Source organism: Struthio camelus, chromosome 8, assembly GCF_040807025.1.
Source record: "Struthio camelus isolate bStrCam1 chromosome 8, bStrCam1.hap1, whole genome shotgun sequence".
Classification (NCBI taxonomy): domain Eukaryota; kingdom Metazoa; phylum Chordata; class Aves; order Struthioniformes; family Struthionidae; genus Struthio; species Struthio camelus.
The window spans coordinates 31,636,096-31,661,075 of NC_090949.1; the positions used below are offsets into that span (position 1 = coordinate 31,636,096).

The 24,980-nt window shown below is 42.5% G+C and overlaps 1 protein-coding gene across 1 annotated transcript; it reads left to right on the forward strand.

Annotated features, from left to right (window-relative positions):
* The first annotated feature begins 1,816 nt into the window (after positions 1–1,816).
* SHISAL2A (shisa like 2A) lies at positions 1,817–24,763 on the forward strand. The gene is made up of 4 exons (XM_068953160.1): positions 1,817–2,132; positions 8,753–8,807; positions 13,080–13,219; positions 24,250–24,763. Exons 1-4 carry the CDS (start codon positions 1,951–1,953, stop codon positions 24,347–24,349), a joined length of 477 nt encoding a protein of 158 aa, XP_068809261.1. The 5' UTR covers positions 1,817–1,950; the 3' UTR covers positions 24,350–24,763.
* The last annotated feature ends 217 nt before the right edge of the window (positions 24,764–24,980 follow it).

Consider the following 24,980-nt stretch of genomic DNA (forward strand, 5'->3'; position numbering starts at 1 on the left):
TAGCTCTGTAAAGCAAAGAATTGACTCTATGAAGGCAAAATCTATACAACATCCATTGACTGGGGCAATTCAATTAACGAATAATCCATCGTATGAAAGATAACCAGTTAACAGGACTAGCAGTTGGTAGGCTCTAGAGTAACGTGAAAAAACACAACTGCAGGCTCCTTCCTCAGTCACAGCAACACAGGCCCCATTTCTTTGAAAGACTAAGCTGATGTATTAAAATGAAACTCTCCTGAATTGGATGACCAGGAGATTGGTCTCTAAGAAAGACCTCAAGTATCGCAAGACTCACGTTTAAATCATAACACATGGGGACACTGTTGACATGGCTGAAGTAAAAAGGCTGCCTGCTGGTCTGTGGCAGATCATTTTACTGTACAAACCCAGAATAGCTTAATCCTCAAATTAAACATAAAATCAGTTGACCTGATTAAATCTGATCTGATCTGAACAACACAAGAGTTGATGAAATCACCATTATCATAAAATCTCAGAGTAATCTGGCCTTTCTCTTTCCCAATGTCCAATATTCACCAATTCCTCCTGGTCTCCCCTTTTCTGGAGTGTTGGCTCCAGCCACATCACTGTCATTCATCCTCTGCAATACCAGTTGCTCGGCTGTTTTTCCAGGTCCTTAAAAGTCAAATACTCAAATTGCTCAAGCCTGAGGCACTCGACGGTTGAATAACTTGACTCTTCCCTGGGTATGCATATATCTAAATATTAGGAAGGCAAATCTGTAATTCAACGGCCACGCTCTGGCTAAACCTCCGCATTCGTTTCAGTTGGTGCCAGGTCAGGGCTGAACTTGCAAAACCAACCAATCAAAGAATATTTATACTTTTTAACACGTGCATTAAAACGGATTGTGGACCTGACTCAATATCATACCTCGCCTGGGACTGCTGGTGTCCGTCGTTATCGCAGGCCTGGCCCTGCTCGGACCCTGTGAGACATGCCTGGCTGGGTGGAGAGGGGTGGTGCTGCCCCTGCCCGAGCTGTGGTCACCCTTGGCTCTTGCTGCTCCCTGACCACTGTCCAGAAGACACTAAATTTCCCCTTGGCCTGGACTTCCTCTCAAGGCAAGACCTGAAATTCAAAGGTAAAGCATTCTGCTGAGTTACTGTGTTCTTAAACGTACAGATTCGAGCTCCCTTTGTGCAACTTTCCTTCTTCCTTCCTGCGCGCCCATCCCCTTGAGGAGCTCACCGGCGGTGGCCCAGCACTTGAGCCAGACCCTGCCTGCTGGAGAGGGCTGATCCAGCTGGGCTGAGGCGCCGGGCTGTGGAGCCGGCGGCACTTCGCTGCTGTTCGCCGGTAGATTTATTATTATTATTATGTATTTTTCCTCCCCTTATCTTTCTCAGTGAAAATCGCCCCTAGAGGTGCAGCTGCCTGACGTGCGGTTTTGCGCCTCAAGACCCACGGAGACCTCCTCCCCTCTCCCCCCCGCGGCAGGCTCTTGACTCCCTCACACGCACGGGGCCTCACTTCAGCAAAAGTTAAGCCTGACACGTTAAAGGGAAACTCCCGCCGTGAGCACGAAGGACGCCCCTCAGAGAAACTCCTTGAGCGCTGCGCGGCCCTCGCACTCCTCACAAAACCCGGGGCTCCGCCGCTGCCTGCCGGGGCGGCGTCGCCTGAAGCCGCCCCCTCCCTCAGGCTGTCCGGGCTCCGCGGAGGTGGGGAGGAGGGCGGGGGGGGTCGGCACCTCCGCCCGGGCGGAGCCGCAGGAGCCGCGCAGCCTCCTTCCCGCCACAAGCGCGGGCGGCGACCTCCGGCCGAGGTCGGGGGGGGGGGGCAGGCGGAGGGGGCGGCTCTGCCCGCTCCTCGCCCGCCCGCGCTCCGCCTGCCCACCCGCTCGCCGCTGTCCTCCCACCCCCCTCCGGTGGGCGCCGGAGCCGAGGCGGCGGGCAGCCCCGCGGGGAGAGCGGGCGGCGCACCATGAGCGCCGAGTGCAGCAGCTACCTCAGCGCCGACAAGGTGCTGGTGAGCGGCTTCAGCTGCCCGCGCGCGGGCGGCGACGCCCGCGCCGTCTTTTGCTGCGGCTTCCAAGACGTCAAGTACTGCTGCGATGACCCGCACAGCTTCTTCCCCTACGAGCACGGCTACATGTGGTGGCTCAGGTAGGGAGAGTAGGTAGAGAGGCGGGCGGGTGGCGCCCGGCATGGCGCCGCCGCCGCCGCCCCGGCCGCCCCACACGGCGGCGCGGCCGGCGGGCGCCCCCGTGACTGGAAACGTCCCGGCGGGGCGGCGGGAGCCCGGGGCCCGCCCGGACCGGCCCGCGCCCCTCTGTTTCTAGATCGCCAGGCACTTTGAGGCTGCCTTTCTCCCCCTCGCGGGTAGGGGTAGAGCCGCAGTGGCACCCGGGGGAGACTATCCTAACGAATTAACGCCCGCTTTTTTTTTTTTTTTTCCAGCGAGGCGTTAGGAAACGCTCAGCCCCTGGCACGCCGAGCGTCCCCTCCTCCCTGAGGGGAACTGCCGCCTCGGGGCCCGCTGCGGGCGTGAAGTTCCCGTTGAGTTCCAGCTGCTTTTCTCTGTGTGTGACAAGATCAAGCGCTAAATGGACGCCCGTTTGGGACATGGCCCGGGCTCTCCTCGCGCCCTGGGTCGGCCCGCAGCGGTGGCAGCGCGAGGTGCCGTTTGGGGACCGCGCGCCAGCCGGGCTGCCGGCTCCTTCTGGGCTCTGCCAGCATCCGGATGGATGTGGGCGGCTGCAGCCCTGCGTGTGGTGGCCCTTTTAGTACCCGTTTACGGACTTGTTGTCCCTGAGCTTGTCTAATTGCTTTCTGCGCGCGCGCTTCTGCTGTCTCCTTCCCAAGGTTCATTCCCTCCTGTTGGAAGAAATGTTCTTTTTAATCTGTTTTACACTGTTTCCTACTCTAGTTTTCTGGAGCGTCCGCTAGCATTCGTGTTGCGAGATTTGGCGAACGACGGTTGTGCGTTCAGTCTTTGCACGGTTTGAGATTTTGCACGCCTTGAGCAGGTCTGTCCTCAGCCCTCACTTTGCTCAGCTGAACAGTCCTAGCCCTTTTAGACTGTCATCATGAGGCAGCTGCTCCGTCCCACTGACGGAGGCTTAGTTACCACAGTTACTTTTTGTTACCTCCTCTCTGTACCTTTTTTAACTCCACGTTGTTGTTCTTAAAGACGCCTAGTCTAGGACTGCCCACTCAAAATGTGGGTACAGCAAGGTTTACACGGAGGCAAAATGTTGCCTTTTGCCTCGCTTTCAACACCCTTCCTGATGAAGCCCAGCATTTTGTTCGTGCTTTTGGCTGCCCCTGCACATTGACTCTGTAATTTCAGAGAAACTGTCACCGATGCCTTCAAAACTTTTATTGAGTTCTGTCTGGTTCTGAGTTCACTATCGTGTAGGCTTGGTTTTGATTATTTTTCCATTCCATTCCATTTGTCTACAGTGAAGCTCATCTGCCTCGTTTTGGCCAATTCACTCAATTTTCTGACAGCCTTCTAGCATTCCTTGCCGTTATAGTGTTTGTTGACTTGTAAGAGCTTAGGATTATCAGAAAATCAGGTTTCACTGTTCATTCTCTTCTCCAGATCATAGATGAAGATGCTGAATAAAAGCAGTTCCAGCACTGATTTGTGACTCTTCTCCGTACTGGAAAGGGACCACTTAGCCCTATGTTTTGCTCCTTATCCTTTAAGCAGCTTTGAATCTGTAACAGAACCTTTTCTTCAAACCTGTGTCAATTTAGTTTTTTTAATAGTGTTTGTGGGACCTTGTCAAAGGTTTTTTGAAAACCTAACTGTCTACTGGATTCCTTTAGCTGAGTGCTTATTGATACTTCATAGACTCTGACAGATTAGCGAGACAGTATTTTCTTCCTATAGTAATGCTGATTGTTTTCTGAAAGATTGTGCATTAGAAAGGTCTGGCAGCTCCCTAAGGACAAGGGAACTGGGAGCAGATCATGGTAACGAGGCAGATAGGGGTAGCGGCCTCACCATCAAGGGCCGTATCCTGCAGTGCCTGAATAAGGTGAGGGGGGCAGACCTGGGGATGATAGCCAGGGTCAGACACAACCCCCGTGACTGCCAGGCAAGTCCACATTGGTGAGGTCGGTTCAAGGACCATTTGGGAAGTGGAGTCAGCAAATCAGGGTCTGGAGACTGTAACCGGGGTCAGACACAGCCCAGTGATCCCCTTTCAGGCAATCTATAGTGACAGGCCAAGTCCAAGGTCAAGGTCCAAGGTAAATCTGCAGGTCAGGGTCCATGGCCAGGCACTGGCATGGCTGTAGTGCAGCTGCCATGTAGCTCAGGCAAGGGCCCAGGGCGAGACCTCAGCTTAAAAAAAGCTCCCAAGGGAAGAAGGGGCAACCCTCGCTGAGGCGTCCCTCAGGGCTGTGTCAAGAGCTGTGGTAGAAGGTCACCAGCTGTGCAAACTTGGCCCTGAGACCTGGGAAGCCAAACACTTGGGCAGAAGAGGGTGCATGCAGGGCCCTGACATTGTTTGTATTTATCTCTGTGCTCCGTGATGTTCCCTTTTTTTTTAATAGACTTTACACTCTTACCAGGGTGGAAATCAGTCTTCCTAGGTTTCCCTCTAGACCATTTTTTAAATTGGAGTGACACGCTCAATCTACCAGTCCTCTGGCTGACTGACAACCAGCAATTCTGTAGTTTCATATAGGAATTCCTTCAGGGTGCTTGGATGAATGTTCTCCAGGACTGGGGACTCACATCCGACTTATCTATCTGCTCTAATATTTCTTGTATAATTATGTAAAATCTAGTTTGCCTGATACCCAGAGTGAATTGAACGTGGGAATCTCTCTAGCATGCTCAGCTGTGAAGACTGACACAGAGTCATTGAGCTTCTCTGCTGTTAGTTTATCATCCCCAAGCGTCCTTTTTACACCTTTTTCATCAAATAGCCATGCTGCTTTAATATTTTATTGTAGGGTTTTGTTTTTTACAAGCTTTGACTGTTTCTGTCACGGGAAACCTTCTCAAGATGGAATAGCTGTAGAAAGATTAAGATTACGAAATTTTGGTCTTGCATCTGGATGAGATGTTGCAGTGAAGACTGCTAAAGCTTAATCTTTTCATCGAGTACCTCAAAGAATTGAATCCTGTGAGAGACTTTAACAAAGCACCTGTCTGAAGGAACTTCTACAAAGATCTCTTAGGATCTGAGAATTGTGACTGCTAAGCTTCTATCAGGGTCAGAGTCTGAAATCTGGGCTAAAACTTTGAAGCTTCAGGCTTTATTCTCTTTTCTCTGTGGTGGCCCTAAGCTGCTGACCCATCAGCCCTGAGCTACTAAAAGGGTCTGGGGAAACTGCAATTGGTGTGGGTTTTTGGGTTATCCTTAAATTCTCTCATACTATTTATATCCATCACAGAAAAAAGGTGAATAAATGCAGTTTATATGTCTAAGCAAAGTTAATTAGTATTTAGAATTAAAATCTGTTTTCAGAAGTATTTTCCAGGAATAAATCAAATAGCAATTTTTAGTTCCTCACCCAATGGAAGCCCTAAAGTATTGCAGCACTACAAAAACTGTATATATTGCACATGATAGTTCCATCAGGAGTTTGAAGAAAAAAAATCCTCTGGTCGCTCAGAATGTTTTGTGAAGCAGTGCCTTGCTTGTCTTTGTTTCAGACCATAATCTCTATGAGAATATAACAACCAGATGTTAAAATAATCCTTCAAATGTTTCTTCTGGCTTTCTAGGAAGCACTTTTAAATCTTAAAACTCTTCAGGAATTAGTCAAGCCCAGCCAAGATAAGTCCAGAGACTGAATCTACTGAGGAAGGGAAAGGAGTTGGAAGCCCAGCTGGGAGGATTGTTGCAGGCTTCTGTTTACTCCAGAGCTTGCAACTTGTCTTTCTCCATCTTCCTCTGCTTGACCTCCCCCTTTAATTTGAAAACACTGACTGAACACATGGACAGAAAACAAAGGCATTTTTAAGTAACTGATTTATTTTTATGTAAATGTTGGCAGTTGTAGGCACAAAAAAAGAAATAAATTGTTATAAATAACCAGAATATTTCTTGTGTCCAGATAATGCAGAGAAACTCTGCAAATAGAAAAAGAAATTCACTGGAACTAATACCTGAGTGTTCAAACAGAACAACGTAGAACTTAAGAGATTTAGTAATTGGGACTTCAGACTATATGACTTTCATGGGTAACAGTGGTATATGATGTTTAGTTTCCCAAACTGAATACTTGAGTCCAAGACTAATTGTTTATGTTGCTGCACCATCTTTCAAATCTGGAATTAACTAGTGAAATCTCTTGATAGTTCTGAGCCTCTACCTTAAGTGCTTTACAAAACGAGACAGCTCCAAGCTCTGTCCTTTGAGGGGAGTATCTGGTCAGTGGTGTCTCAGAGATTGCTTCTTTTTGGTGACACACCAGTTACAGTTTCAGGCCGCTATTGCATAGTTCTGCCTTGTTTTTCTTGCTGTATGAGATGCATTACTGGACCATTCAGCAGCTAGTTCTGATGGAAATAATTCATGAAGAAACGAGCAGCCTCTGCTACCTGAACCATTTGTTCCTTACAGGCCTATGGTTTTCTTTGCCAAATCACTACTGCCTGTAGTATGTTTAGAAATATATACTATGCTCATCCCTTGGCAAAAACAAAAGTGTATTTTTGCTCCCCACTCCTGCAAAAACTGCAGTCTTCAAACAGTGCCTCCTGAAATCTGCCATACTGGGAGCTGCTGGACAGTCGTAAGTGTTGAGACAGTCATAAACCTTTTAGCAGCTCTGACACGTTTCATGCTTTCACTATTATCATTAAAGATGAGAAATTTAGGGAATTTCTCGTTCATCCTTTCTTTTTTGCTGGTACTTAAAATCAAACAGCTTCTTCTTTTTTGAGTGGCCCAGGCTCCTTTTATACATTTCCTAAAAGGCTGACCTCAGTAAAGAGGGGTGAAGGGTATGTTTTTCTCCTTCAGAACTAGCAGTCAGGAGCCCATGAGCAGGGAAGTGAAGGGAATATTAGTAAAAAGCCAGGAGTGTGTGAAGTTCACCAGAGGGTTATGCAGCTTCTGAGGGAGCAAGACACAGATGCTACAAAACATTAGTGAGCAAAATACTGAACAACTTACCCTTCAGAGATGTGTGCTGTACATGTGCATACATGTCATACAGTGGACAGCGTATCATAACATCTCCTTTACCTGAACAGCTGAGCGGAAGAGGAGAGATGTGCTGAGCATTTAAGTACTTACACTGAACTGTGATGCAGTTAGGTTCAGTCAGCACCTTCTTTGTCGTCATTTTAAAATATCTTAGAATTATTTTGTTTGTCATTGTTCAGTTAAGTTTTATTTTGCGAATTTTATGGTTTATTTACTTTCTATATCGAATAGAGCTATAACACCCCTTCCAAATGAGTACCTTTTGTTAGTTTCATGTAAAGTTATTAATTTGATTAAAACTCACTATCCAGGCCAAGTATAATTTTTATTCAAGAAATTGTGTAAAGCAGAACCATGGTGACCTAAGTCTCTAGACAAGCTTTCCTCAGCTTTTCAGTCTTCAGGACTCTCTGCTGTTTTGGCTTTCCAAAATGGCAAGTCTTTTGCTCCTGCCTGCCCATTCTTCCAATCTCCTAGTAATATTTATCTATTTGTGTTGCTAATGCTACATACAAAACACCGTTGCAGCAATGATATTAGGAATATTTGGTTTGCTCGTATCTAGATGAGTCATAAGCTTCCTTTGAATCTACGAGTAGACAAACTGCATCTACTCAGCCAATATTTTAATTTTTCCTGGCCCTTGTTGGAGTGGATGGACTGTTTCTCCAGATTAAAATCAGCTGTGGGTTTGTGATGCTGAGCCTCCGTTGAAAGAAATGTTGATAACTTACAAAGCAGCTCTCTGGACAACAGCACAGGTTGCTCTGGGGAGCTAGCTTGCTGACAGAGTAGAGCCTCTCCGGTCAGTAGAGCCTCTGGCTGTGCAGCTGTGTGGTAGTGCTATGAGCGTGTACATGGCACGTAGTGTAACAGCAGCGGGAGCAATCAGTGAAATCTGTGGTGTGGCTGTATCACTTAAGATAAAAACACAGCTGTATCTTCATTGTGTGTAGAGAGTAACTTGGAACAGCTTTGTTTGACTTGTGGATCTTCTGTCAATTTCTATCAACTTGCCATTGCTCACCTTCAAAGAATTATGCAAACATCACATCATGTATCTTTTTGGTAGTGTTGTGCATTAGAGGCTGTTTCATGACAGTACAAAAATTGAAGGTCACAGCTTGGATTAGAATGTGAGAAGTTTTTTCCCCACTTTGTTTCGCATTCAGAATGACTTTTAACCAAAGATTACTACTCACAATGGTATTTTCAGGACTCTACTCTTGTACAGTCTAATAGTAGAGCCCTGATTACACAAATTTGGTGCTTTTTCACCCATGTCTCCTTACTGTTCTATTCTCCTTTAATTTGTTATATATTTCTCAGTGATTTTCTGTGTTAGTGTCTCTGGATATTGCTTATATTAAAACTTAATTAGTTTCTCTTTGTTTATTAATTATTGCTCAGTTGTTATCTTTTCAATACTCGTTTTCCATTACTGAGTTCACATTTCTTTTTCCCATGCTCTCTGACCTCTTTCCCCATAGATACTGTCTCTCTCTTCATTTTGATCTCTTCTCGTTTCTGCATTGTCCTTTCCCAGCAGGGCAAGCTTCTTTTACAAAGGATTCCATATATGAATGTTTTTACTTTTTGACTCAGATTCGTGATGGTGTTTGAAGAGCTGTCATTGCAGTTTGGCAGGGGAAATGCAAAGGTGGGTTTTTGTGTCCACAATACCGTGCTGATCTCCATGTATCTCATGCCCCTACATAGCTTAGTCTTCAGGCAATTCTAGATTGTGGAACAGAACTACTAGAGAAGCCCAGATGTGGTCAGGATAAAGGGATAGTGCAACTCTATCAAAGCTAGTCCCTGTGCCAGCCAAAGGTAGGACATTTCTGTTAACTGTGTTTCACCCATTTGAATTCTTTTATTTGATGGTAAAATCCTTTGAGGGCCGCTTACACCAGCTTTAAACAGTCTTTCATGGAAACCTTTTGACAGGCCACAGTGCTGTGATGATCGTACTTTCTGTTCAGCCTTTTGCATTGGCACGCTCCCACCAACAGGCAAAAGTTGGTAAATAGTAGACAATGAAGAGGTGCAGAGCCATCCTGGGACACCAGCCACCTAATGGAGAAATGTCTGTTACCCAAGCCAAAGTGGATAGCCTCTGCTTACTGGGCTGGGCAGTTGGCTGTGCCTCCACTCCACCTACAGGTAAATAAACTTTATGATCTGCACCCATCAGCTGGCTAATGGCTTGTGGAGCAAATGCTCTCCAAAACGGAAGCAGTAGATGGCTCTATTTTGCCACCACTTTGCTCAATATGTAGATGAGGATACCTGTAGGGTCAAAGAGATAACACAGCAGAGAAAATATGCACCATATTAACATGCTAATGATACACAGATATGGTTTTTGTGGTACCCATTCCAGCCAGAATGTTGGGCTATAAGCAGGAACCTTGTAGTTTACAGGCAGAGCTAGACAGAAGGTTCTCAGTCCAAATAAAACCTATGGATGTTGTTGGTAGGCCAGGGAAACCACGAGGAAGTACTGGCCAGGATTAACCTCTGTGCCTTCATTGCCGTTTTTATGCTAGAGCACTATTTGGGGGAGTTGTTAATGCAGAGGTTCGCGCTTGCTAGTGAGGCAGCAGTTGTCGGCAAGAGCAACTTTTCAGTTTGCTAGTTTAACGTGTGTGCTATCAGAAAACTGATCTTGAAGATAAGAGATCTTGAGTCCTGTGGACTGTTGTCACATGGATGGACTTTCACATCTGCTGTTTAAAATGAAGATAGGAAAATAGCAAAATGTTTTTAGCAAGGGCTTTTCTACATGGATATGCAATGTTCTAGCCATTGGTGTAGAATCTAGGGGATGTACTGAAGGATCATCTTTATTTTCAGAGGAGGATGATCACTGTCATCAATAATCATAGTTATTTTGGTATCTTGTTTCTGGTAACTGTTTAAAGAAAAAAAAAGCCCCTGTGGTTAAGAAACTTCAGTATTTAGGGCTGTGGAAGATGTATTAAATTCCTCTGGTTTAATTCAATAAATGAAGAAAGGGACCCTGCCCCGAAGCTTTCACGCAAAATCAACCTTAAAGAAATTAATAATACACTCTAAGTTGTCAGGGAGCCTGCAAGAGGATTGATGATTTCAGCATACTGAAAATAATCTGGTGCTGAAATATCATATATAAAACAGTAAGTATGAATTGAATCTTAATTTCTGATTGGTTTAGAAAGGGGAAGCCAGGGGGTCTGTATTTAGTTTTGTGGTGCTTCTGTGTGCTTCAGCGGGTCTCCATGTCTTGAGAAAGATCTTTTTCATGTTACAACTGGACTCTGACAAGCGTTTTTAGTGGCAAGTAACCTATGTATGATAAGTCTTTTACTTGTAGTAAGAAATACTGAAACGTTCTCCGGGAATTGTTTTTCCTATTTGTAATGCACAAAGCATCTTACACAAGTTATATAATGATATTACAGATGTGTTGTATAATGCACAACTGTATTGTTTAATGTTATCTTCCACAATGTAATGGAGGAGAGCTACAACTGTGGAAGATAGATAACCGAAAAGAAAATATTACAGTAGTTAATATGTACGTGTCTATTCAGCTATAGAACAGCTGACTCTGCTTAAAGTTTGGATAGAAAGTGATGAACTCACTCTTTTGTCCTGCACTGCAGACTGTTATTTAAAAAGAATCTTAAAATAGGGCTGATACTGACAGGAAAAAAAGCCAAAATACTTGTTTCTGAAGAGCCCCTGGATTGTATTACTTTCTGGAAAAGGCTCAGCTGTGGAGATCATTCTTTGTTTGATAGCTGCTCACCTCAGTCCCCTGTAGTGCATTTCTTCTGTTTTGTCCATTTGGTTTATAAATGTTTCAAGTAAAAATGAAGAAATGAGAGCAGAACCCACGTGAGGTCCCTCATTGTCAGGACATATTGAAATCCCGTATTAAGCAGAATGACTCAAACAACATACAGGCGAGCAATAAAAACCAATAGGGAAAAATATGCTTAGTATGTGCATGTACACACAAACATATAAGGGACTGTAGTTCACATAGATGAAAAATGCCATGAAAAAATCTTCATAAGGGTAAAACTGTTCTTTTCGGACCAGTAATTTTGCTGATAATGACTTGTGCATGGAGCTAAATGTAACACAGATTTCATTAATGGATCTGACAGATAGCTGATGAGAACTGCATCTAAAAGTCATACTGATTTCTGCTATTTTCCTCCTCGTCCTGCTGATCTTAAGAGTTTTCTGTGGGCACGTCTGTCTACTTGTGTTGCAGGATCTTGTAGAGAAGCTTTGCAGTAGCTTGGAATGTGGATATAAAATCCATAAAAACGTCCTGAGGTACAACTCTTCCCCTCTCCTTGCAAGGCCACAAGTGGAAGTGACTTCTCACTGATAGCAGTGCTGTAGAAAAGCATTTTCATCACCAGAGGCCCGAGTTTGTAGAATTTAATGAATAATTCTTAGTCTCTCCAAGACATTCACCTCTCTCTCCTATCCTTTTTTCCTTTGTCAAAATTGGAAATATATCACAGTAGTAATATGAGGATCCTCAAGCCTCAGGCACTCTTCATCTACCATCAAAAAGCCACAGTTTAATTTCCCCAGAAGGCAGTGTCTTTGGCTGGGGTTGTCGAACAGGGGACTGGAATGCTGGCTGCATCAAATGGCCCAAGAGAGGAGAGTAAATGCTAGCTGGGCTGTATTGCAAGTGGTCTCTTGGGAATTATTGGGAGTAAGGCAACTACTAAAGATTTCTATATTTAGTATAGTGTCTCACTGTGAGACTGTGAAAGCGTTATTAAGTGGCTTCTATCCTGCAGAGGTAGTATCCTGATAAAATCTCATATACTGCTGTACATTCTGCATCCTGAATGTTCTGTTCCTGCTCCTTTGCCTTTGAAATTGTGAGTAAATTAATTCATCTTTAGTTTTAGTTGTATCCTGACAAAGTTCATAGAAGAGCTTCGCCAGTCTTGGTGCAAGATTTATTGCATGAATGCAGGAGCACAGCAGCAATCACAGTACTCCACCCAGCTTTGCAGAGCTGCTGACAGAATTGAAAGATGTGGTTTTTACATTTCTTATCCCCCTTTTTACAGGCATTTCAGCCTTGAAGGCAAGCCTGTGACAAGCAAGTGCATTTAAAGTGCTGTAATAGGCTTTTTGTGCAGTTAAAAAATGGCATTTCAGACCAAAGATATAGCTTTAGCAGCTATGTTGCTTGAGAAGAGCAGTCTGCATGGACACTGCCTGGACCTCTGGAAACCCCCTCTGAGTGCATGTGTGATATTTAGGAGCAATTTTTTTCTAAATTGGCCAAAATCTATTAAGGAGTCACAAAAATTAGGGGAAGTTAAAAGTTTTTTATAAAAAAAATAAAGACCCAGACACCAATTTCTCAGTAGTTTGCATTGATTTTTCACGTTGAAATGTATTGCTTTTTCTCTCTCTGATTTTTGAGAAGACCGTTAGTAATTTTTTTACAGCCTTTGCACAGATGGGAATGCTGCATGAAGGCTGTGCATCCTTCGGACTATACACTTTTAATTTGGAAGCACAGTGCACGTTCTTAAATATTCCAGTGGTTTGTTGGTGAATATGCACAGCACTGGAGAAGTTTTGATCTCACTGATGCCAGTTACTAAGAAGTTATGAAGTTATTTCTTATTTTTATCAACACAGTTTAAATTGGACTCAGGAGTAGTACGCATAGGTAACATGAAAAGTCACTAATGGCACTGCTCTTCCGAGGGCAATGAAATAATGCTAATTTATGGAACTAAAGTGTTAAGCTCAAAATTTCTGTGTACAGTAAAAATACACAGTCACTCCCCTGCCTGAGTACAAGTAACCTCCAGACGTCATGCTGACCACTGTTTAAATAGATATCTCAGGCTATTTGCCCACTTAATTTCTTTGTTTTCTCTCTTCCCAGCGTTGGAGCGCTTGTGGGCCTCTCTATAGCAGCGGTGGTCCTGTTTGCTTTTATCATCACTGTGTGTGTTCTCTGTTACTTGTTTATCAGTACGAAGCCACGCAGCAAACTGGATACTGGCTTAAGCTTACAGGTGGCAGGTAAGACCAGTTGTTACTGACATAACGTTATCTCCTGCAGAGGAAAACCCTTGTTCTGTCTCTGTGGAGAAATCCAACAGACTCTATTTTCTTTCTGATGTGGGTCTCAAGGTGTAGTCAAACTATCGTGTTGTTAAACCTTCTGAATGAAACCTATACCAAACTCAAATGAAATAACACAAGCTCAGTACTTTTTATTTAATTGTAGGAACAGTAAAATTTTGTAATACAAGTGAGGATGCAACAAATAAATCCCATCATCAGGAAGAGACTTACTGAGTTGCTTGCTCCAGATTTCCTGTCCAAGTAAATAAGTATATAGTAAAAATTTCACTCTAGGAATAAGAATCTCAATAAAGGTTTTAAGTACATTTCCTTGAGTCAGGGAGAGATCATCCTCTTTTTCCTTCCTTCCTGCCATAGAACCCTGTCTTTGAAATCTAAGACTCTTTACTTCAGTCCCAGTCGTCCGTACCTTTCTACCCAGACTGTGTTTCAGCATCCAGCACTGGCAGCAGCATGATAAAGCTCCGTGAACACCTGCAGGAGCAATGCATGTACCCACTACTAGCCCACCGGCAGGGGAAAGAACCTGTGGCTGCTTGCTGATGCCGCAACCAATATTTGCAGCTTAGACTTAAGACAACTAAAAACTTCAGGTCTCACCACTTATTCTGAAGAATGCTTTCTTGATGGTCAATTGTATTAGGGCTTTTATTTTTAAGATTATTAGGAAAATTAAAACATACACACACATTAGCCTGTACAATATATAACCCACTAACTGCAAAGGTTACCCTATTGAGTATTAGTCCGAAATTAATGTATATCAGCTGAATACCAATCTGAGAAAGAGCCAAGGAAGCATCAGCATTAGTCGCCATTGCCTTTAATACCATATATATATATGTGTTATAAGACTAGGGACAGAAAAGAAAAGCATCTGCTTTTATTCAGATGTCTAGTCATGGCTGAATTTTTAAATCTGGCTTTAGTTGTTCATCAGTAAAGCTGTAGGAAGTAAAGGTAATGTTCTGTTTGGTCTCTTGTCAGATTATATTTACTTAAGCCTTGTAAATGGAGCTAGTTGAAAAAGGGGACTATTTTATGGGGCGAAAAAAGTGTCCATCTCTTGCTCTCTTCTCCCACCTCAAATTCAAAAAACTTTTTTTTTTAATAATATTTTTACAGTGTTTTCATACCTGCATATAACTGTAGTTATAGCCTATTATATAGCAGTAAGCCCATTCGTGGGTGTCTAATGAACTCAGTCCACTTCGTACTGAACTTCCTACATCTGCTTTTATTCTCCAGAAAATGCAGCCTGTGGTCTAAAAGGAGTTTGTAAAGTAGTAAGGAAATGTAAAGCCTCCCTTGGAACTGCATGAGCTGAACCAGTTGCCAAAGTGAGAGTCACACATTCTGCAAACTGCTACTAATCTGTAAATTGAAAACTTGACACCTGTCCTGGAGATAGAGACAGCGGAAGTAGGACCTGCTGCCTAGAATGGCATAAATAAAGTCCTAGGGGGGGCTGACGAAGTGCCTAGTGACCTTTGACAAGATGATTGTATTCCAATTATAAATTGGCCTTATGCTTTTGAAAATATCGCTGTTTACCTTCTCCCTCAGGTTCTTCTGCTATGGCATCAGCATTTAATCCACCACCAGTACAGTTTTTCTGTTTTTCTCATGTATGGTACGAGATGCCAGCCATGTTTGGCGTATGGGGGCTGGTAAGGAGGCAGGTGCTGTTGCTCCATTGCCATCAAGTGCTTGCTCTCTTTCTCTGCGGACTGGAGCCCTGCTATCCTGCTGTGGCGTTACAGATCCCTCCTCTCTTCCTATCATGAGGTGAACTGCATCGCAAGCTCCCCCACTGATGAGCCAGTGTTATCCTCTCTCTCCTAGTTCCAAGCATTAGGATTCCTGAAAATTGAGAGATCTCTGCTTTGTCTTAACCATCTCCCATGCCTTTTTGAGCTTTATTCAAGCTGCAATGATTTGCATTTAAACACTATTTTGACTTTTCACTTGTCCTATGTTTTTTTCATTTTTATTATTCTGCCTCTTTGGCCGCTCCAAATGACAATTATTTCACGTTTAAATTCTAATAGCTTTAGTGGCTGATGAGGTGGGCTGCTAGAAATTGAAAGCCCGTTCCTGTGTCAGGGTTGAAAGATCTTTGAAAAGGCTGAAGGATTTCATTGACAAGCCTGAATGCTTATCTTTATCATATTTGGGTTTCTTTAGCCTGGAAGTTATGTGAGATTTGAGTCTCTTATGAGATGGCTGGTTAGCTGCTCTCGGGCCAGAGGAACAATGAAAGGAGCATCTCTCCTGCTGTTTTAGGTCTTCTGTCTGAGATCTCAGAGTAATCACATATAGGTAATAAAAATGAATTTAAAGAATAAAAACAATTTTTAGAAGCTTCAGGAAAATGTTAGGCCCCAGGACTGTGTGAATTTTAACTGTGAACTTAGCTCGGTCCTGCTTTTTCTGCTCTAGTTTAGTCTTGCCTTTAGATGATAGCTGTGTCACACATAAGGTGTTGTGCAACGTCAGTACCCCATGGCATTCAGAGAGCGCTCATTTATGAAAGCAATACTTTTATTATATTCAATTTCACCCAACATATATCAGCTCAGTTGGAGTTTTGTATTTCATTAAACCTTTGATTGATTGTTGTATGCCTTTCCTCCCTCATGTAATAGCCAAGAAGTTGGTCACTGTTCTGTGAGCTCATTCAAGATCTCCTAAAAATAGAATTGTGGAATTGTTGAATTTTTACCCAAATAATTCAAAGACCAGTTGCAAATCTAACAATAAGCTGGATGTGCAACTTTAAAGTTTCAGATTCTGCAATTATGCAAGAAGCAGATCAGCTGGAATTTGCCTCATTTTAGTCTTGAGCAATGGTCTTTAATAGCCTGAATACAGGTATTGCATATGGGGTCCCTGAGTTATCAAAGAATGTTAGCCCTAGAGAAAATTAGCATTTTATTCTGAGAACTGAATTTGAGGAAAAAATGAGCTCGTTCTATACTCAACCTACACTGCCGTAGACCAGGAGTCACTGCTTGAATGTTAGTATAGTTCTACTGATATAAACTGTTGTTATTCTTTTCTATTTGTAGTATCAGACTCTGTGCACGTAACAAGAAAATCCTGTGTCTCAAGGAGCTTACAATCCAATTTCTTCTGAGAGATATGCATCCAGTCTAGTATTTCTTGATGAAAAGGAGCAGCATACTCTATTTACCTCTTTCTATGAAATCCTCTAGTTTTATAGTCAAAATCTCAGATGTTTATACATCGCTTTCTTGCTGTTTGCATTCTGTCTCAATGTGATGTTCGCATAGCATCTTGCCCATGGGTTAGCTGTCTGCCTTACATAAGCATCTAAGTGCTTCACAGTTTTTCCTCAATTTATCCTTGCAGCTACCTCCAAGAAGTAGGGAGACACTATTAGCCCTGTTTTACAAGGAGGCAGAACTGCAGGGAAGTGAAGAGCCATATTTTTAATCATTCATGTGCCAGTTCAGACATTAATGTTCAGTGGAATTTTGAAAAGGCAGTACTAACCAGAACACTTATGTCCTATTGCTTATGATACCTCTAAAACTACGGCTCTAACAGACTAGCTTAAGACACACAGGAATTCTGTGGTACAGAGGATTGAACCATGCTTTTACAGACCAGGCTGAATACTCAATGCATGCTTTTTCTTAATATTTTGAACTTATTTTTTAATTATATACAACTTCCTCAGTAAATTCTTTCAGAGAGGAAAAGATTTTTCATTGAACTCCTGATTGGTGTTTCTGTTCTTCCCATCAGAAGGCTAGAGAACAGTTGCTATAGAAGTCTTTCTCCGTGATAAACAAAGGTCCAGAACAAATCCCTGCCCTGAGAATGCAAAAGTCATGGATATTCCAAAGGGAATTTGATTTTCTGCCTTGTTTTCCTTCTAACCCTGAACTTTTTGTGCATAAGGTTTATTCCCTTTAAAATGCAGGGAACTAGAGTGTCCCTAGATTACCACTGTGTTGTTAAAAGCTTAGTGAAAAATGTTGGAGCCTCTAGGGAAGATGAGGGGGACTTGGATAGTAAAATTGCATAAGTGGCAGGAGAGGAGTAGGATCAGAAAGGTAAACAGGCAAGAGAAGAATTTACAGGGGTATATCTGCTTCTCAGCGCTGGGAGAAGGTGCGCATATGCTTTGCTGCTGGGAGAGGACTGACACTCTGTCCTGCCCTCTAGATGGTGTTACCATCAGAGATGAAAAGGTAGATAGAGCCTCTCCATCCTTGTGTCCAAACAGTTTGTAAACAAACTTGCTCTGGCATGCCCTTGTGTTCCTGCCCGTGTTAGCGTGGGGAGATCTTTTGGGGCAAGATGTCCTATTTGCCTGCAAAGTGAAGACAGCAAATTACATATTTTGATGGGAGCCAACTTTTTCCTTTAAAACTTAGCTTGAGGAACACTTCTGAAATGCATTCAGAGTCAGACAGCAGTGACCCTTGGGATGGAGTGTGAAGAATACTGTGACCTTGTAAATTACTCATAGATCCTGGGGAAAACCTGTTTTAATACAAGAGATTAACTCCTTGTTCTTACAAAGTAGTGATATCATAGTATGCAAATGTTCATAATAAGGAAAAGCTCAGATTGAAAAATAGCCAGCCGACCTTCCTGTCCCTATTTCTCTCCTTAATTAAAGTTCCCTCATGGGGCACTATTCAAATGTACTAAACTGAATTCAGATATGTTGATGAAAAAGCCCCAAACTCTCACGCCTTCTCCTCGTTAACTCGGTAGAATTACCTGTCTCGTTTGGTTTATCATCCAGATAGCTGCCATCTGAATTCTGAGACACTGTGCTTTGTTTTGGAATACACACAGATAGCTTTGCTTGTTAAGGTTTATTATCAGTTTCCATTATACAATCATTCTGCAGCTGACCTTAACTTTTCCACAGTTAGGCTGCCTTTTTCTTTGCTGGCCGTCTGCCTCAGATATTGATATCTGGAAAAAATAGCCACATGGGTTCAACTACTAAAAAAAATTACTAAAAATTACCTCTGGACTGTATTAAAAGAATACACAATTTGTTTCTTTAGGAATTAAAGCAATTTCATACTTTGCAGCTGGGAATTCAAATTTAGTGGAAGGATAGCATTAGCTCAAAGTTCCATCACTAGAAAAGATGAAATTTTGTTCATATTCAACTTAGACTCCTTAGCAATTAAATTTCCCAGACTTCTATTAACGGTGAGTTTCTGCAATTCAAAAACATTCAAACCCTTACTGCAAAGGTACCTGCAGATGCTATAAGCTGGTTTAGATATGGAACACAGAGATAAAAACCAGGCCCCTATCCCTTGAACTGATTAGGAAGTTTTGGATTTTTTTTTTTTTTGGATTACAATTGAAATAACTCACTGAAAAGAGTAGATTTCAACTAAGGTTTCGTCTTGGCTCAAGTGTTTTTGTACAATTTTTTTGAAATGCCAAAATATCAAATGAAGTTGTACTCTGAAAAACAGTATTAAAATTGTACTAAGCTTTGAAAACAAGCACTCAGAAGGTTGGAGATGCCAGAACTTAAGGTTTTCTGTGCAGCTCATGAAATGCCTAACTGCAAATTGTTTTATTTTCTCCCATTTTTCTTTCAGTCTGTCTGAAAAACAAGTATGGCATTTCTTTCACGCAAAGAGGTATTGTTAGCATTTGCCCATACAGTGCTTTGGGATCACTGGATGGAAGGTGCTGTGAAGGCAGTAGCGACTGATCGTTATAGTGTTTGGGAGGGTGAGAGAGAGTGCTCATCTATTTTTTTGATTATCAGCAGTTTTTCTGCTGATTCTTTTGGGAAACGCACTAATTTTATGTAATGAGTGCTACTTACAGCGCAATGCCGCTACCTTAAACAACTTCTCTTCATTTTGATGTTTATTCCCTTTTAACAGGAGTAAGTTAGTAGTTGCAGCTTTCCACGGGCTCAGGAATGGGAAAGATCTGCACTTCTTGTCTATCCCTTACTCTATAGGTTGTGGAGAAATATTCCAGTAACTATGTATTTCTAGTTCAGTGGGTGCACTTATGTATTTCTGCCTGCAACTAAAAGAAGAAAAATGCTGTTTATTTTACGGAAATGTTTTTGTGTTTCAGGCAGTGAGACTAGACGGAGTTCTGTCTGTTAAAAAGTAGAGGCACTGGATGGATTCTGCTAATACTGTAATGAAATAGGTACTGTGAGAACATTTCTTTTTATCTTACTCTATTGTGTTCCTATACCCTTCACTCTGTTCTGTATGTGATGTGATGTGTAGAGGCATTTTTCAAAAAGCTGAGATTCTTTAAGTGGTTTTTTAGTTTTCTGAAAAGCACTAACAGAGAAGAGTGGGTGATTTCAAGTTACATATTCATGGACTTAATAACTCTGCCTGATTTACCTATTCGTGAATACTCCTTCATAGTGAGACGCTAGGGAAGATTACATTCCCCTGATACTGTTCTCGTCCTTCCCCTGATGCTGTCCAAGATGCACAAGAGCTTACTAAGGAGGCAGCCATTGTAACTTACCATTCAAAAGAAGTTCTTTTGTGATAAACTGGTAGAAAGGTTTCTGTGTGACAAAGGTAAGAGCAGTGAAGTATCTGGTGCACCATTCTGCTTCTTGGGGATGATACATACTATTGCTGAGTCAATTCCGATAGGGAAATGAAGAAGGATATCTTGCAGCAAATGAAGATTTGCATGCTGACTTGATTTTGTGTGGAAATCATGTTTAAAGGTCAAATTCCCTATGGCACAGATCATGCAAAAAGTATTTAAAATGTACTCCAATACAGATGAATTGTACTTCAACCTTGAGAGGAATTTATGAATAATGCAGGCGACTTCATATGGCATGAAACATTCATTTTTCTTTCCACAGGAGGTGAAAGCTCACAGCTAAACAGCCACAGAATGTGAAACTGGCCATAGATCAGCAGTCTGTCACAGAAAGGAAAGTGGGCCTGTTTGCTCAGAACTTGTTCTTAGATCAGCAGGAAAGTGAATGTGTCAGAGTTCACTGCTTTGTGTATTTTCTCTTCCTCCGTAAAAACTGCCACCCTGTCCATCGTAAGTGCAAATGCACCTTTCACAGAGCTCCCCTTTATTAGCAACACAACAGATTGGTTTGGATTGCTTGTCCTCATGAAAACATTTGGTGTAACAAAATTAATTTTGAAACTCCTCCCCTCCTGAATGCACATGCTTTTTTATGCTATTGGAAATGAAACGGCCTGTGGGAGAAAAATGCCATGGGAAGATTAAAAATGATCCTGCAGTGAAAGAGTCCAGCATCATCTGAGGCAGGTGCTAAGTATTGGCACCTCAGTTCAGTTCTGTGAACCTGGCATTGCTTTCTGTAAGGCCATGAGACTCTTGTTTCTTTATATCTCAGCTTCCTCTGTTTGCCTGTCTTCCATCATGTTTTGGAGACTAATGTTTATGGAGTGCCCTGGTGTGTAGCCTGCTAAATGCTACTGCTTACAGGAAGAGGGAACCAGATAGAGAAGAAAATCAAAAGGCCAGCTGCAAAGGACATCTTCGTAGGGTTTGAATATAGATACACGTTACATAAAGACCTAGAAACTCAGCAGCTCTTTTTTGGATGAATTGTCTGATTCTCTTTTGTTGACAAACTGAGTATCATAAAAATTCGCACTGCTTGAGAGAGTTGCTGGGCTAAGAAAAGGAGGACTATGCCCTCAGCATGTGAGCCTTTTTGCTTCCAGACCCAGAGTGAAGCAGCTGGGAACTTTCTGGTGAAACTGAAAAGGCAGGCAAGGATCTTTTCTGAACTTTAACAGATATTCCAGTCAAGTGTTACTGGAAATTCCAGGTGTCTGTTTTTATTTCTTCTGCTTTTCATGTTGTCTGCCTGCTGCAGACTTCTTGTCCCTACCTATTGCAGGGGGCTGCTGCACAGCTCAGCGAGAGGCCACAGATTCCATCAGTGGCTGCCAGCGTTCGCCTACTGTGAGAAAGCTACACACAGCAGATAATTTGATTTAACATGCGTACTTCCCCTGCAACTTCATTGTTTGTTAATTAGTAACAGGACCCCTACACCCTCACTACTGATGTAATTCACCTTATACCATATACTTCAGGCTTGTTTGCATACTCTTTTTCTTACCCGTGCCAGCTGAAAAGGTGACATCAACCCTCCAGCAGCCTTTCTTTCCTGTCCCTCCACCCAAGTTAGCGTCTGAATTATTTGCAAGGTCCAGTGAAGGGTGGGACTTCAAAAGAACCAACGCAGCTCTTAGCTTTAGAAAGGGAAAGGGGAGGAGCCAGGGAACTGGAGACATCGCTTCAGACATGGAGTGATGGTAGATCAAATTATTAAACAATCAGGTTATACATAAGAAATACCTGACAGATTTCCTGAAAACCAATCATGACAAACCAACCTAATTTCTTTTTTTAATTTCTTCTTATGACAAAGTAGTTGGCTTGTCAGATAAAAGGGAAGAAGTGGCTATAACTACAGAAATATAGTGCTTGAAAATTCAGTCGGAAAGGTTTCCAGTGGCTCAAGCACGTTTTTGGAGGAAATGATGTCTCAGTGATCTATGCCATTTGAATATTCACAGCTTGGCTGAAGAAAGGAAGAGTATACACATAAAATTTACAGATGACATCACCCTGGGAAGGGCTGCAAGACTTTGGGGGCTAAAAGTACCATTCAGAATTATCTTAATGCCCAGGAGAAATGGTCTGAAATCAAAAAGGTGAAATTCAATAAAGATAAAAGCAAAGTACTGCACTTAAAAGGAGAAATCAAATCCACAAATATACCTGAGGAAGAATAACTGTCAAAGCAATATTTAAAAAAAAAAATTGTCTGGGGATTATAGAGTGCCATAAACAGAGTATTCATGTTTGGGCCTTTTTTTTTTTTATTTATTTTTTATTCTGGCATTCTGCAGAGAGCTGAATGTAAGTTGTGAAGTAATCTTTTGCTCTAGTTAGTGCTGGCAATGCTGCTGCTGCCATAAAGTTCTTCAGGTGTTGGCAGACTGGAAAAGAGACAAAAATGAGAAAACGATAAAAGCTTTGGAAAGGCAGGACAAGCTTAAGCTGGCTTAAGTCTGGAACAGAAAAGATTAGTGACAGTGTTCAGATACGTAAAACAGAGGACAGTGATTGTTCATTCTCCCTGTCTGTGGCAGGCAGGATAAGAAGTAGTGAGCTGAATTTCACATTGAAGTAGATCTAGATTCAGTAATAGAAAATCTTTCAAACCATAAGGGTAGCAGAAATACTAAGCCAGGCAACTAGGCAGGGTGCCTAGTTTCTTCAACGGGGATCTTGAAGAACAGGCTAGACCCGCATTTGTCAAGGGTGAAAGAGGTGAAGGGTCTCCACAGCAGTGGTGCATATAGGGGCTGCCTCTGAGCTCTCAGGACCCCGTAGGTCACACTGGCAGACCCAGCTCCTTGCCAGGCTGCATCAAGGTCGGGAAGGAATGGCTGTCCTGCTGTCCTGGGGTAGAGCCAGTGCAGGTGTCTTGGGCACAGTGCCAGGCTGCGTGCGGATCCAGCCCTCAGTCTAGAGAGAAAGCATGGCCATAGTAGGAACATCTGAACTCCTTTCTGTTCTGGTATTTAATCAGAAATTCAGGATATGGGGATGGCAATGTTGTGGGGGGGGGAGGGGGAGGGAGCAGCACAGATCTAAATTTATATATATGTTGTGTGCATCTTGCTTCAAGTTAAGTCGAGAATGTGTAACCATCCTCAGTGCCAGAAGCAAAAGAAAATCTACACTACAAAAAGTAGTACTGATAACTCAGATAGATAAACAGCATTCTTCTTGTTGAACCAGTATTGATACTATTGTCTTGCTAGGATGCTCTTTGCTGCGAGAGTTGTCAGCTGTCTTGAAATCCAAACTTTCACACTTGAGAACTTCTACTAGAAGCTGAATTAGCTGAGATGTTCTGACATGATTTCAGTACATGTCCATTCTTCTTCTGCCTGTCCAAGACTGTGGACAGGCATCTGCTTCTGAACCCAGCTGTGCCAGCAGATGTTACCAGCCCAACCAATAGGTTGACAGAACAAGTGGATGAGTGTTCCCTACCTTGCTTCAGGCAAAATTAGCCAGAAGAGCGTGGGCCAATTGTTAAACTAATCTGGCTGCTGCTGCCTAAAATAGGTCTAGGATTACCCTATCACTATGGGTAGATTCCTCTTTTTCTACTAGTAGAGAAATGATAATATGTACTTGGGGGTAGCAGTTTCTTCCACCACCTGCTATTTGCAGACTGAATAATGTCTGCAGACCTTCAAAAACTTCAAAGTGTATTCTTTCCTAACTCCCAGTGTAGCCAAGTGCTGTTGGAACAAACCGGTCTGTACTGCTGCAACTCGGACAGCTGTTGTGCTTCACCCCAGAAGCGATCCCATTTCAATGAGCAGTGAAATAATTTCTTTATATAGAAATTCTTCAAATGTAGTTTGCAAAATATTTTGTTATCCTCCAGAATTAAAGGCACACATCTATGAGTATAGCTATCTAAAAAAATGAAATGCACAGCTTTAATATAGACAGTGGTGCAGTTTCCAAGAGTTACTGCTTAGAAACATTGAATGAATGATGCTGTCTTTGCCAGCTAAGCCTTTTTTATTTCACTCAGGCACCATTGTGCCTCAAGCCTTTATTACATGCAGGGTGAGATCCCCACTTGCGCAGAGGAGCAACAGCAGATCTACCCATCCACATACATCCTCAAAAGAGGCCTTAAGTACTTTGTAGCTCTAGTACTGCCCTTCTTCGGGGTCATGAGTCTTCAGATGATAAAGGTTAGGAATATGTTGAGATGCTTGGAAGAAATAATCCCAATGAAATGTGTCAAGAGCTGTGTGTTTTGTTCAGGATTTGCTGGTAGTTATCAACCGCTGTGCAACAGACAACAAAATTTTCCCTATTCAGTCTAGTTTTTAACTATGCTTGCTATTTTCCAGGTACAGAGCTGCATCCTTTAGAAGGCCCCCACCAAACCAACCTATTGACAGGACAAATGGCTTCAAGAGACAATTCCTTAGCCACAAGGATAGACTGTGACCATCGTCCCAAGAACCTGACTCACTCTTCCACGGGTGTTTTTTGACTACTTGCAACCACTACTGATATCCAGAGGCCAACCTGAAGCTGTACCAGGATATGTGTTTGTGTATCATTACTTTACTGAGAGGCAGCATCTTTTAATTTGCACATACCTGCTACTGCAGCTAATCATTTTCATGCAAATTGTTGTCTTACTCTGTGCAGTTCCCAGGAGACAGCACAGCTGTCAGGCAGAGCAGAATTTGGTACCCCATGCTGGCCAAGCTTTGTTTTAAGCTCTCCTTGTGTACCACCTTCATGTGGTGTCTTCACATCATTAATATGTTCTTATCTAGCCAAATGTGATGGTTTGGTGTTCAAACATATGTGAATACAGTACCTCAATAAAATTTGGCATTTGCTTGTGTCGTATTTTTCTTCATTTATCATTTTTCCCCACCTTTTCCCTTACAATTTTCCCATGTATCTTCCTAAAATCATTTTGATGGGAGAATTTTCCAACAAAGGAAGTGAAGTTAGTCAAAATGTAAATGTTTTGTAGGACAGTTTTTGATTTTGGTAAGTTATTTTCATAAGAAAGAGTAAACACTGAAATGAATTGAAATAAACATCCACAGACATTTTGTGG

Bases quoted from the DNA above. Each gene is read 5' to 3' on its own strand.
- SHISAL2A (XM_068953160.1), top strand. From the start codon at position 1,951: ATGAGCGCCGAGTGCAGCAGCTACCTCAGCGCCGACAAGGTGCTGGTG. The intron at 8,808-13,079 runs GTGGGTTTTTGT...CTCTCTTCCCAG, and splicing joins TTGGCAGGGGAAATGCAAAG to CGTTGGAGCGCTTGTGGGCC. The intron at 13,220-24,249 runs GTAAGACCAGTT...GCTATTTTCCAG, and splicing joins CTTAAGCTTACAGGTGGCAG to GTACAGAGCTGCATCCTTTA.